This window comes from Gymnoscopelus braueri (assembly GCF_963280865.1).
Source record: "Gymnoscopelus braueri genome assembly, chromosome: 7".
Classification (NCBI taxonomy): Eukaryota; Metazoa; Chordata; class Actinopteri; order Myctophiformes; family Myctophidae; genus Gymnoscopelus; species Gymnoscopelus braueri.
In genome coordinates this window covers 22,255,192-22,270,730 of record NC_137608.1, presented here as the reverse complement: position 1 = coordinate 22,270,730, position 15,539 = coordinate 22,255,192, and the positions used below count along the sequence as shown (strand labels likewise).

The following is a 15,539-nucleotide window of genomic DNA, read 5'->3' as shown; positions in this document are numbered from 1 at the left end:
ATTTAGAAGACATTTGTAGAATCCCCAGAAGCAAAGATTTGAGTTACAAATGTTCGCTTTAAAAAAAAAATATATATATATATATATATATATTCAAAGATTTGCACAAATTTTTCACAATTTTTCAAAAAAAAATAGCAGATCTACAAGCTTGTATATCTATATATTTTTGAATAGCCAAAGAAATCTAAAAATGACCCAGATGCGTTTCCGGTCTTAATGGGTTAAGCTCTGGCTTCCACAGCCCTTGTGCTGCCAGGGTGTCTCTGGGGTCCTTTCTTTGTCTTCAAAACAAACCATCGCTGCAACCCACAAAATGCACGAACACACATATACACTCTTAATTGAGGGCCCTAACGTGACGGTTTATTGGGCTGGCATGGAGCTCCCACAGTGCTTGTGGATTCAGCAAGATGTGTGTGGGAGAAAATGAGAGGTGTGGGGAAAGAGAGAGACTCTGTGTGACTGTGAGCATGTGTGTGTGTGTGTGTGTGTGTGTGTGTGTGTGTGTGTGTGTGTGTGTGTGTGTGTGTGTGTGTGTGTGTGTGTGTGTGTGTGTGTGTGTGTGTGTGTGTGTGTGTGTGTGTGTGTGTGTGTGTGTGTGCGTGCGTGCGTGCGTGCGTGCGTGCGTGCGTGCGTGCGTGCGTGCGTGCGTGCGTGCGTGCGTGCGTGCGTGCGTGCGTGCGTGCGTGCCTGCGTGCGTGCGTGCGTGCGTGCGTGTGAGCACGCACATGCATGCAAACAAACACTTAAGAGAGTTGCAGTAGTCTTAAGTGTACCATCCAATGTGTCACTATGTTTTGTCTCACTTCTCATATTCTCTTTTTAATGTTTAATGGGGTTTATGATGTGTCATAAAACACTTTTGAAAATATTGTATTCATCTTGTATCGAGTCAGTTCCTGCCTTTGTGTTTATCTGTTGGTTCAGATGAATAACATGTTCAAATAGAATGGTGTGGTCTAGGATGTGTTTTTCAAAAGTTTTAATTTCAAGGACTCCCATAACTCTGAGAGTGTACAAATGGAACTAAATGGACCCATATAATGGTCAGTTTTGTTCCATTTGTACACTCAGCTTTACAGACCTGTAAGGTTCCATTTGGTTCCTAACTATCAATCATTTAGGTGAGGACCCCCTGGAACCCCCTTAAGGACGCCTGGGGGTCCCTGGACCCCACTTGAAGAACCACTGGTCTAGGATCACTGGCTGTGATCCGAGTGACCGTAGTCATGTCAAGAGAGGAGGGTCACAAGGAATGTTTGGGATATTCTTTAGGACCCTCTACTACTACACCCTCTCTTAACTGTCCTCTCTGGGTGTAGCTAGCTGCCTAGATGAAGGTATCATTGCTCTTTCATCCCAGAGGCCATATGAATTTTGAACTTGTAACCAGTGGGTATATGTAGACTAAAATTGCATCTTTGAAAGTTGTAGTAGAGTGCCTGAGTGCTCGTTATGATTTTTTTTTATATACTATCACTACATCTATGATGTTATTTTATTATATTATAATGTGTTTTATGATTTTATTTAACTGAATTGCACCAGTGGGGGACAATAAATTCTCTACCTCATGTTCTCGCTCTCTCTCAAATGCTATTTCAGTTTGGTATGTTTTCTTGGCCCTGCAAACACACTTACATGTCTGACGAAGTGCTCCAGGGTGGCGTAGGCGATGGCGATCCCATCGTGGGTGCTTGTGCCACGGCCTAGTTCATCCAGGATGACCAGCGAGCGCTCGGTCGCCTGGGCGATGATCTCTGAGGCCTCTGTCAGCTCTTCCATGAAGGTGCTCCGTCCCTTGTAGATGTTGTCCGACGCCCCCATCCTGATCACCGGCCATGCACGTTGGAGAAGGGAGGGAGATTAGACGTCATAGTGGAGGAGAGGGGGAAAGAAAGAGAGAGAAGGAAGTGAGTAGGGCTAGGCAATATATAAATATTATACCAATGCTATATGAGACTAGATATACTGGACTAGACATACCTCGACTGTTTGGCCAGAAATAGTTCCAACATAATTGTCAACTAACAACCACAGTGGTGGTGAGACTGATCTCAAATGATGACGAGAGGGCCTACATAGAGGAGGTGGCAGAACTATCACAGTAGTGCCAAGAAAATTGCCGTTTCTGTTTTGAACGTCGAAAACAACAAGGAGATGATCACAGACTTCTGCAAGAAATGGTCCTCCACACTAGAGCCCTGCGCGGGAGTATCTTCTTAATCCCGCTCCTGCCCGCTCCCTGCTATCTTCATGTAACTTGATGTGCACATCATTGGGGACATTACCTGGAGAACGCACACAGAGATGATCTATGGTGCAGGGTGCTGGGCGCAATAGTGTTGGAGGTGTGTCCAGCTCCAATTTAGTTAGGTAAGCAGCATTGCTTGGTGCAAAGCAAGACGCACAGCACAAAGGGGTTATATAAAATCTCTGAATTAGTCAATAGTCATGGGTGTGATTTAAGTATCTTATATTAAAATTGGCTTAAGGGAGGGCCGGCGGGTGGGCCGGCGGACGGCGTCGTCACGCTCATGTCACCATAACTCAGCCATAACCATGTACAGTAAGGAGTTCCCAATGCAGCTACGCCCAAATATGGAGTGTGTTGTCTAACCTCAATGTGTCGTCATGGAATCAGGCCCAAACCAATCAGTCAGCTCCATATATGGGCACAAAAGGGGAATGCCCATATATGGGCATATACTGATGACATCAGCGATCTCCATATATAGGCATAAAAGGGACAAGGACTAACAGATGCAGAGATCTCCATATATGGGCATATTGGTCGGATCAGTGTGAGGAACCTCTAGTAACATAAATTAGCAATCAGAGTGTTGTCTCCCATTCCCTTTTAAGACATAATTTGCACTTGCATCATCTGGTTTTTGGGCGGTGAAACCGCCCCTATAAGTGAGATTTGGAAAAATGTACATTTTCCTGCGCTGTGATCTGGGCCCAGGAAATTTGTACAATTATCCTGCGCTGTGATTGGCCAATCACAATCTATTCAGGACTGTGATTGGCCAGTGTCACATGACACATGTGCATAGCCCTATATAAGCAACCATAACTTGAAAAAAACCATAAATTGGTTTTTTTCAAGTTATGGTTTTGTCCATCATAAAGAGTGTTTCAATAAATGTATTCATTTTTACTTTGTATATGATTGATCATCATTGGTTGACTCCTTTCAGTATTGTAGTTAGCTAGGAATACACCGCCCACTTCACACAGGGTGTGATTTTTAAATAACAGATTAGGAAGTAAGAGGACACAAAAAAAAATCTGCTGTGGAAACGGATAATAAGTGAAAGTGCCATCAACGGCAGCAGATTTAATAATGTGATATAAATTAAATCAGGGATGCAGGGGAAACAGGTGGACCACCCGCAGTGGCTGTGCTGCTGGTCAAAAGTCACGCCTTCCTCCTGTAGCCTAATGTCTGCTCATGTCCAAGAGACATCTGTGCTTTTTCTCTCCCTCTCTACCCCTCTCTCTCGGTCTTCACTGATCTGGTCTCCAAAGACGCACAGAGACATTATAATTCTTATTGTTCATGACAGATTCTTATTGTCCTTCTGTCAAGTGTTGTGTTGAATTTGGATAGATTCTAATTACAAGCAGTGTGCGTGCGTTGCAAGGCTGCGTACTGTAGGCAAGCACACTCTCTAAATAGTAAGGAAAAACCTGCGCTGGATTCAAGGCCAGCTTAGTGCTGGTCTAAGCTCAATGTACAATTGCGTCAGCATGAAACTAACAATGACACCTGCGGTCACTTTTAGTGACGCTTTGTGCCGGGTGTAAGACTCTGTGGCAAAGAAGGCGAGGCAGCGCCTGTATTACCCTAGGCAGTTAAGTAAATTCAGGGTCTAAAATTCAACTCTGCTAAAACCCAGAGTAATGACAGGGGCCATCACTGTATGGTATATAGAACTAGCCATTCCCGGGATCTGAGAGTTCTGCAGGAGGTGGTGCGTTCAGCTGAGCATAACACATGAGGAGAGCAAAAAGGATTATGAAAGACAGCTAACAAACCGGAAATGGACGGTTTGTGACAATGCGGACCAGCAAGCGTTACGGGTGTCTCAATGTCCGGGGCTCAAGGCTCAGCAAGAGCTTTTCCCCAGTGGCGCTCGGAGCCATAAGTAAGGTCATGGACATGTGAAAAAAAGAGGGAAAACAAAATAATTTCTTCCACAAACGAAAAAAAACAAACATTTATTTTATCTCCGCGACCGCAATCTACATTGCAAAATCCTCAGTGTTAACTTAACTCAGGGCCTTGGTTTAGCTGGGGACCACCTGGATCCCCGCCAAGGACCTTTGGGCGTCCCTGGACTGCAGGTTGAGAACCAGCGTATTATCTAAGGTTTTAATTAAAAAACGTACAACTACACACAATCTGGTATCTCTATGTACGGTGGTGGACGTCTGTGTTTGTTTCATCACCCAGGAATTGTACTTACTTTCCCCTCATTAATTAAAAACAGATTTAACACATTTGCTTGGCACTGTAAAGTCTGAGTCTGTCCTGCACTGAGAAAGTCTACTGACATGTACTGACCTGACGTCAAAAGAAGTTAACAGCATATTTTCATGTCTCTCCACTGGCTCCTGGATGCTGCTCGCATCCAATTCAAAACCTGATGACCTATGAGCTGACCAAGGGCTTGGCGCCCATCTTTCTACAGCTTATGGAACCAGCCTTTCAACTAGGCCTCCTAACCCCATAAACCCTAGCATCCCTAAAAGGAAGGGGGCCTACTGTAGTATTGAGTACAGAGCCCGGGGGGACTCCCGTTAATGAAGTATATAAAGTTTAAGTGATTAACTAACTTTTTCCACCATCCTCCCCGGAATCGTTCAGAAACCACCTGGAACCCCACCAAGAACCCTTGGGGGTCCCCGGACTGCAGGTTGAGAACCAGCGTATTATCTTAAGGTTTTAATTAAACTACACACAATCTGGTATCTCTATGTACGGTCATGTGGTGGATGTCTATGTTTGTTTCATCAGATTTCGAACAACAGGAAGTGCAGACCGGGTAGTAACAGCCTTCCTGAAATGGACAGTCTCAATATCATTAGTCTCAATATCATTAGTCATATCAATATCATTCAAAGTGATCTTTAAAATAAATCAAATACACCATTCCATTGATTAGATGATCATTATACGAGTTGGTATCACACAATGTGATTGGTTGATAATTTACACATCACACCACAGCTAAGAACTAGAAAAGTGAGTGTCGATCTCCACCAGGCTGGGTAGCCTACCCAAGGCTGTCAGTCGTTGAGTGCAGCCGTCAGGGGACGAGAAAGCTGCAGGGGGAAATAGAGTTTGTACAACAGATGTTGTGTCTGGCGCCCCATATGAGAAGAAGTGAAAGCATTTTGGAGGCGTGCTCTATAAGGGGCCCTCAACATGTGATTCCAATTTGGGGATGACTGGATGTTGCGTTGAAGATATAATATATTTCAATATTCATTGTACAATGACATATATATAGGGCTTAAATGGTTAAAACCGATGCAAAGGTGAACCCACAGATATTACACAGGCAATTTGCAAGCTTTGCAATAGTGTTGTACTGGTATATCCTAAACAGTGGGATATTGTAAATGGCTAACTTTGTACTCTCTTCCTCACCCTCACATGCCCCCCCCCTCTCTCTTTCTAAATAAACAACCTACTTGGACTGGCCAACGGGAGTCCACCGGCGCCATTCATTGTTTTTACATCCTCCCTGATACTATCTTTATTGGCCACAGGAGTACGGGAGGTCCTTAAGTTAGAACCTTGCCTACACACCCCTTGCAATGCTGTAGGCCACCTAGACCCTTCACCCTCCTGCCTCCCCAAGCTCTGGAATCACTTCTTTCTTTTCCTTTTTTTAAATGTTATCCCACGATTTTTGTGACCCATTTTTTCTCCCAATGCCAATTGCCTAGCATGTTTTTTTGTGAGGGTACCTACCTACCCTAGGGGATACGGGGAGAACATGCAAACTCCACACAGAGTGGAATTACTTCTGACCTCCCTCTCTCCGTTTGGTTGGCAAAAACCCTCGTCGAGATACCATTCTAGCATTCCTAACCTCTCTAGCAGTTACTACCTGGTCTGCACTTCCTGTTGGTTGACTAGACAGATGCTGGGCATGTTGCTTAGGCCTACTTCCCAATTACTTCTTAGCATACCCTCTGTTCTTCTAGCACTCTAATTCCTTGAACACTGTTATACAGTATTGTAATATTCGTGGCAGCTATTCTGCCCACACACTTTGTTAGTCGCTCTGGATAACAGCCTCTGCTTACATTATTGTCTACATTGTAAATTGGAAGAAAGAAGTTGCACTTTTGTTGATCTCACTCCAAAATCGCAAATCAATTTTATATTTGATTTTAACATCATGCAGTAGCATAAAGAAAATAAAAATTCCCCCACCTCCGCCCCTGGTCTACCTGCTTAGATCTACTTGTATGTATTGTTGGGACATCACGTTATACTTATTTGTGACTTAAGTCTATGCACCCACATGCAGCAGTGAGCCAGTAGATCTTACAGTATGCATAAATCACTATTGTGATGTTGCTATTACATTATATATATATTTTTTTAAATGAGTTGTTCTGACTGAAACAGGGTAAATATAATTTGCAGCAACTTTACAGAAACTGTGAAAAGTAGCAATATTAATTACAGTGTAAAATATGATTTAAGAAAAGCACGGCACGTAGACATAGTATTATGGTTGCACACAGCAAATTGCTGTTGCAAGCTTGTTGTAAGCTTTCATTTTTGTTTCATGTTCAACTGAATAAATGGTTTCACGTGCATGACTTTTTACATAACATACTTGACAACATGGCAGGCGCACCGACAGCGCGTGCCTGCACAGAGCAGCCGATGGCCTTGTGCGTCAACGGCGTGCTGTCGGAGTTGGCAAGCCGTGGTGGAACCGTCATACGACGAAGTATAAATCAGACATGTCTGACGGATTGCTCTCTGGTGGGTGTCAGCGTGTCAGTGTGCTTATTTGCCTCTTTATCCAAATTGCCTGGCGGCTTTTGGACAACTCAAAATTCCCTATGCGTGGACTACGCATAGGGAATATGAATATTGCCTGTCGGGTGAGGGACTATTCATATTCCCTAGAGATTATGAATAGTACCTCATTATCACACACACACACACACACACACACACACACACACACACACACACACACACACACACACACACACACACACACACACACACACACACACACACACACACACACACACACACACACACACACACACACACACACACACACACACACACACACAGTATATCTACAAAATATGTATTCAGATGTAATAAAAGATAAGGTCTAATATCGAAGACCAAATTGACACATTCTCTGCTTGATTGGCCTATATAAGTCAAGTCAATTTAATTTATAAAGCACATTTTAAAACAGAGTTAACCAAAGTGCTGTACGCACAACACATGAGGGGTTCCATACATCACATCTTGTGACCCGATGAAGCCCTTCCTGGGCAAAACATTGTTTGTACCGGACAGTACAGGCATAGCACTATAATGGCATTACAGTATATTGTGTTTTGGTCCAGTACCAGTTGTATAAAAGATTGTGGGGGGGGTGCATATTCTACATTCTGGAACCTCCACATTCTGCAATTTGATTACAAAATGTCAGTATAGTTTATCCATTTGATGGACTTTTTGTTGAGTTGATCTTGTAAAATCTTTTTAAGCGAAGCCCATGGTATTACTTAGATAGTTGCATTTATGATGATGATTCATTATTCATTCTCTCCCCATTTTCATTATAGTAAAGGGCAAAAGGGCATAGTTTTTTTTTTTTTTACAGAAAATAGCACATCGACAAGCTCACGATGCATCGCGGCGTGGCGCGTTGTGAGCTTATAGATCGGCTATTTTCGGCATGGAACACCATCATACGACATCATTTAAATCAGCCTTTACAGTCTCGACATTTTTTTTTTGTCCGGGTAGCTCAGTCGGTAGAGCACTCGCAGTCATATGGGTTCAATGCCCGGGCACCCCCAACTCAGCGTATGAGTAGCACGGCTTGGGTGCGGCGAGTCCTGCGGTTAAGTACTGGGAGCTGGTGGTAGGTGGTGTGCTCCATCTCAGTAAATCATCTCCCAGGGGTCTAGCGCATTGCGAAACGGAGATAGACTACTGTGCTCTGGCTGATACCGACAATAAGCCTCTCCGACCTACTACTTACTTACAGTCCGACTATTGTTGAAACACGCATGCACCACAATCACTCCCTTTCCAACCAGCAATGCAGAAATGTCCTCGTTCTGCTTCCCCCGAAAAAGTCAACATGGAAACGTAACCGACAGTATACAACTTTATTCGACAGCCAGAGATGTAGGCATTTCATATGACACTGCAAGTTCTAAAATATAAATCAAGTAAGTGGACAGAAAACAGTCAGGCTTTTAAAACAGACAAAACAGAGACATTGCTCTGGCATACACTCATTTAGTCTGCTAACATGATTTGTTTTCCCAAAGGTGTCAGTAAAATGTTTAATTAGTGACCTTTTTCTACACTACTGTATGTACTCTTCATAAATGTCTATTATTTAACTCTCTGTTGTGCTCACTCTCACTCTGCGTTTTAGCATTAGTGAAAATGTAATGTAATTGTACCGAAGAAGTCAAGTTGAACATAACCTTTAAAATCGTTCGTAGAATACATTCACATCAAAAAGTACGATTTGATTCATTTTCGACTAAACTTCAAGTTCACCAATTCTGCCTCAAAAACAAAACAGAGATTAGATCGATTAGACCCCACAAATAAGGGGGTCAAAGGCTTCACTAGACATACATTCGCGGCCGACACTGCGTCCAGGATCCAGCTGAACTAGGCTTGAGTTTTCCCCCATAGAGTGAAATATACATTTTCTATTAAATGTTTTTTCAGTTCAGTTCTAGTTTCAGTTCACAACCTTGTTCTATGTGCATGCGTGCTTGTGCATATGCAACAGGACAACAGGAATATGTACTGTATGTTGGTCAATGGTTCATACAAACTCATATACTGTACGCTGCCGTAGGGGTGGCCATAGCTTAAGCCTAATTATCCCGCTAGGCTGAAGGCGAGGTATTATGTTTTCACTCCCATGAGTCTGTCTGTCTGTCTGTCTGTCTGACCGATCAGCATGAAACTGCAGACTCCCGGGAGGCCAAGCTAGAACCTCTGTCCCAAATCTTTCAAATTGGCCTGTTACAGTGCCACCATGAGGCTGATGTTTACAAAACACATTTTTTGCTACCACTCAAACAGATTTTGTCCAAACTTCACGCAAATTGGTACACATTATCTCTGTAGTCATGCGATCAAGACCTATCTATCAAATCATCAAATCATGCAGCGTCTGATTGTTATGAGACTGCAAATACACTCCCTCTAGGCCAAGGAGGAACCGCCACCCCAAATGTTTCAAATCGGCCTCATTATGGCGCTATAACAGGTCACGACACAGCCCTGGGTAGGCAACCTGGACTGTCGGGGATCTGTGCTCCCTGGCGGGAATCTGCGCTTCGAGGAGCGCACTTTTCTATAAACTATAGTTTATAGTGTAGTATAGTATAGTGCGTGAGCCAAACCGTGGCTCATGGCTCATTGCCCCTATAGTATCTATCTAGTACAGAGCTATGGGCCATGGCTTGGCTCATGCAGAGTAAATTAGGTTTTAGTGGGTAGAGAGGCCATCTAGTAATCAGAAGGTCACCGTTCGCTCACCGGTTCACCCAGTCTACACGTCGAAGTGTCACTGAGCAAGACACTTAACTCTTAACAGCATTAATAAAGTTCCACTTTTAAAAATCACACTCAAGCACACACATGCACCAATTCCCCAGTTGTCACAACCGTGAGATCTATTAAGAGACTTTACAACAAGAAAAGATAAAACGGACAGAAAGAACTCTGAACTCAAACTCTGCACACTGAATCTCCATCAACCAGTCTGTCTTTTCCTGTCTTACTTGACCTTCACCACTATCGTCAAACGGCCAACCACGGGTACTGCTGGTTACCATGGCTGCAGCACACGCCAAATAGAAGAGGGGTGTGACTGCTGTGGCAGACATGCCATCGCATTTCATCAGACAATTTGTATAATGTGTGGGTTTCTGGGTGTGTGTGTGTGTGTGCATCAAGCTCTGGGGACATGATGTCAATCAGGTATATGCAACACGGCTCCCATGAGGCGGGTATACAGGCAGCTCTGGGTCACTCTGTGCCTTGCTGTGCACGCTGATGAGAAGTGTCGCAGAGAAAGCACAACCAGCCAAGCCAACCAAGGCAGCCACTGTCACCGAGTCCCTCCTCCTGTCAAACAGACACTGGAAATAGACTCAGTTTTCGTCATCGCCTCGCGTTCTCACCACCTTCCTCTTCCGCCAGATGATGTTTATCAAAATCACACGCATTACGGTGAGGGAGCCCCACTCCGACAGTATTTTTTTTATTACCTCATTAGTCCAATATGGGCTATCAGCTTCACCCAGCTGATGCCTGCATGAGAGCTCAGGGGGTTAGTTAGGGGAATGATAGCCTGTCGCTTTGTGGCTGCTAATGTGAACGCAGCATCAGAGCTGAATGAACAATGATGTAGACCAGTGGTTCTCAAACTTCTTTGGGCTCAGGGCACACCTGTAAATAACTTTTTCATCCACAGCACCCCTGAATTACACTGTTACTTTATAGCACCTTACATTTATGTCATATATATTACGGCACGTAATATGTCAATCTTTCGCCCCTAAGATACAGTATGTCACGAGGAAAACATATAATATCCGTTTCCATTAGGACAGATTGAAAATAACTTTATACAGTACTTGACGTTTAACCACTTGAACCCCCAGCATCCCTATTCTGGGGGGGAAATTCACCAAAAATAGCCTATCTACAAGCTCAGATGGCCTATTTTTGAGGTTTGGTGTAGACTGAAAAAGAACGCACCAAGTACAGTGCAACTCAGGTCCGTTTTATTAAGTATAGAGTATGGGAAGTATCTAAGTGGATATTAATAAATTCCAAATATTATCAAAGTATTCTGCGGCACCCACTTTGAGAGTTGCTGATGTAGAAAGCTCAGCTATACAGTAGCTATACTCTTCACTCCCATCTGCAGACCCATACAAGAGAAAGCATAACAAGCACATAACATCTGCGGCTCTCCTGGAAGTTTCCGACTTTACGCACGCTTAAGTAATTTTCCCCCGACCCCCCACCCAAACCACCACCACCTTCATTCCTTTATTTCTGTGGATTCGCTCCACACTTGCTGATTAACCCTTTAAGACCGGAAAAGCATCTGTGTCATTTTAGATTTTAACCACTTTAACCACTATTTTTTACTTTGGCTATTCAAAAATAGCAGATCTACAAGCTCATAGCGCGGCACCGAGTGGTGTGCTATGAGCTTGTAGATCTGCTATTTTTGAAAAATGATGTACATTTGTGCAAATCTTTCAATATATATATATTTTTAAACGAACATTTGAAACTCAAACTAAATATTTTGAGATGGGGGTCCGTGGCCAAAGACATGAAAAAGTTCGGGAACAATGTAATGATATTACAGCGACATACATGTGTTTCAGAAAACTGTTGGGATTTAGAAGACATTTGGAGAATCGGCCTCAGGTCTTAATGGGTTAAAGGCAGAGTGCCATGGAACGCTGAGAGTCTAAGCGGCACCACATGGCATGGGCATCTGACTCAATCCCCAGTGCCACAAACAAAAGATGGCACAGACACACTTACGCTCTAACTGTTGTCACTAGCTTGCAAGGAGCTGAACGAGCAGGTTGGATACACACATTTCCCACTCGCTTATAGCATCCCTCACAACACGTACTATAGGGTTGGTCAGCCTTGTTACCCTCACAGTACCCTTAGGTGTTTGTTACTAACATTGAAAAACACCCTACGGCTGCTGGCATTTCTGGGTATTATTATCTAGCCTGGCATGGCCAGACTAATATCACTGCGTAGATATTAGTCTGGAATCTCTGTGTGGAACCTGCATTTCCTAGTTGCAAGTTTAAAAAAATGGCTCTGGTGATAAATCCGCCCCAAATTTGCATACTGGGCTCTGATTGGACCCTCACAACTAAAATCACCAAAATCTGTCCAACCTTTAAGAAGAGTTTAAAGCTTTAAGCTCTGCTTAAAGCTGTAAAGCACAACATAATCACTGCTCAGGAGACCATCATCCATTAAAACAGTGGTTCTCAAAATGGGGTCTACTTGAAAATAGTCGATCTACAAGCTCACAATGCATCACAGTGTTGCTATTTAAAAAATATATGTTTGAAAAGTTAGGATATTTTTTTAAGCATTTTAACAACACACATCTTGTATTATCTTGTATTACATATATCTATGTATCTCAAAATATTTTCAAATGGGGGTACGGTCCATGGCCAAATACATATTAATTTGGGGGTCCTTGACATGAAAAAGTTTGAGAACCACTGTTGTAAAGCACAAGCACAATCACTGCTAGGAGTCCATTGTCCATTAAAAGGCCTTTTCAATACATCATTTTACATTCCACTTCCTTTTGCTGTTTCCATAACAACCGTGAAGAGATGAGAGAATGTGCTCTATAACCTTCAGGACTCCATACCAATAGGAACACTCATGCACGCTTTCTGTCTCGAACGTGCACGTACAGTACACGCGTATACACAGACAGACAGACAGACACACACACACACACACACACACACACACACACACACACCTGCTGCCAAACCTCATTCAACTCTATTCAAGGAGGACCAAAAAATAAAAAGTAAAAAAGCCCTCTCATAAAGAAAGACATCATCAAAACACACACACTCTCAAATCTATGAAAATAATGGCTGTATTTGTATAAACAGTGAAGAGCAGTCAAACAGTGGGCAGAACGAACAGTGACAAAACATCTTTATGAGGGTTTAAAATGTACAAATTTTCTGGATCCTTCATTCCATGCTCACCGATTAATCAATCACATGGATCAGATCAGGCAGGAGATCCTATTAGACACCTACGCAGTGTCTCTCTATCCTGGATGTCTCATTACCTTCCTCACTGGTGATGCTTGCTCCCAGGACGACTGAAGTCTGATTTATACTACTTGTACTCGCATCGAAAATAGCAGAGGTACAAGCTCACAACGTGTTGCACTGCGACGCGTTGTGAGCTTGTACATCTACTATTTTCAGTGCAAGACACTGGCCCACAACTAAGTATAAATCAGGCATCTCTCTATCTCTCTCTCGCACCCGCACATACTGTCAAACACAGAAAATTAAGCCATGTTGTTCATACTCTAGAGACGGTGGCATGGATTGATCGCAAGTTCATCAAGTGGACAAATCGTAGTTTATATCTCCTGGTTCGAGGCAGAGCGATCGGTCTAAAGGTAGATGGGTGGATGGAATGTGTGCGTGCGGCTGAACCCCATATACTTAGTTGTCCCCCAGGGGTATATACTTGGTCCGGCCCTTTTTTCCCTGTGTACACCAAATGTCTTTGCCGGGAAAAAAAAACGTTCTACAAGCTCACATCACGTCTCGTTGCAACGCGTTGTGAGCTTGCAGATGTGCTATTTTCGACAAATGTTCGCCCCAGAAAAAAGTGAGTCTAGGGTTCAGAACTGATTTCTAGGTGTTGTTTGGGGTAGTAGTGAACAATACTAGCCATCACCTTGACAAATAAGTACTGTATATCTGTTGAACTGCCTGTGATTCAGGAGCTAAATCACAATTGTCTTTTTTTCAGGACTGAAAATCAGTAGGAGCAGGTGAACAATGGCTGAATAGGCTGTGCATTAGAGATGCGCGGTTCGCAGTTTTAGCCGCGGATAACCGCAGTTTGGGTGGATTTGGGTCAATCAAAAATATAATTATTAATTAATATTGGATAAGCCGCGGGTGAAATAATGTGGGAAATAAATTAATGACATCTATCTATAGGCCTATTATAGATCTAAATTATAGTTTTTAAAAAGCAGGAAATCTCGGCATTTGTAGTATTTTAATATGAAGTCTTTTTCCATCAGGCACAAATTAGCCGCCTACTACACGTGCTTTGCCGGCATCTGGGGTCCTTCCATTTCCAAGCAACAACAGTGGATCAGTGGACGCCAAGGCAGCTATTGTGAGAGTGAGAGAGAAACTTAACAGAGGATTTAAAACCAAATAAAAAAAGGAGGAATAAAAGTTGTGTGTGATATCAATATCACGTTTATTTCAAACTTTTGCCTTGATTACGATTAATGCACGATTTATTTATTTTTGTAAAAAGTGAAAATAGCAGATCTACAAACTCCCACTATGCGATGTGTTGTGAGCTTGTAGATTAGCTATTTTTGGCAAAGAGATTTGGTGTAGTGGTCTGTGAAAAAAGAGTGTACCAAGAGGGTTTAAGTGATTAATTGCCCACCATTTTTCACCATTGTGAATTTATTGCCTTTGATCTTTCAGCGCTATCGTCATGAACAGGAAATACAGAAAGAGGGATGGACGAACACAGACGAGACAGTAGTGTCAATAAGGAGTGGGTTTATTTATATAAGACTAATAACAGTAAGATCGATGCTGGCCTATAAATTGTCTTGCATGTACAGCATGGGTGTGTAGAGAGGACAGACCACAGCCATTAAAATGGAATGCCTAAATGTATTCATTCTCTGCCAAAACACCTGGCCAAGCCAAACTCAGGCCTAAACCTACATTACCTCTAGTATATACCATGCAAATTCCCCCAAGACACACACACACATTCCCTCAAGGGACAGAGACAGAGATCAGATACACACACACACACTGAACGCATGCACACAGATCCCCTCCAAACAACAAAAAACACTGAACCCTAACACAACATGTGTGCGTGCGTGCGTGCGTGCGTGCGTGCGTGCGTGCGTGCGTGCGTGCGTGCGTGCGTGCGTGCGTGCGTGCGTGCGTGCGTGCGTGCGTGCGTGCGTGCGTGCGTGCGTACACACACACACACACTTTCCCCAATGGGTTCACACGTAAGACCATGCTTAAATCCGCAAAACAGACAATTACACACATCTGCAAGTCATTAGGCCTAATTACATAGAGTAGTAAAGGCCGAATAACGGAGATCGTATACTGGCCTACGTTTCCACAGTAATATGCAGTCAGCACTGGAAAGTCAGCACATACGTGCTTCCTGCTGAGGCCACGCGCTCGTAACGATGTGAATAATCATCATCAAAAAGAAAAGAACGCTCGCTCCGACAACAGCATTTTTCCCCCCTTCCGAGGCTTCCTGGAACTATGGCGGGATGTCCAGTGGCACAGCAGCACAATGCTCTCTCCATCAAATAAATCCAGAGATATATTTAGTTACGCGTGTTGTGCACTGAAAATAGCAGATATACAAGCTCACAATGCGTCACACTGCGACAAGTAACTGTGTGACGCTGATACGCAAC

At 43.3% G+C, this 15,539-nt stretch overlaps 1 protein-coding gene across 2 annotated transcripts in view; it reads right to left on the bottom strand.

Annotated features, from left to right (window-relative positions):
• The window catches only part of msh3 (mutS homolog 3 (E. coli)), a 62,231-nt gene that overhangs the window by 11,225 nt on the left and 35,467 nt on the right, over positions 1 to 15,539 (bottom strand). For both annotated transcript variants that reach the window (XM_080434407.1, XM_080434408.1), the window contains exon 21: positions 1,645 to 1,831. In XM_080434407.1, coding sequence (XP_080290533.1) covers positions 1,645 to 1,831 — 187 coding nt within the window. The remainder of the gene's footprint in view (positions 1 to 1,644; positions 1,832 to 15,539) is intronic.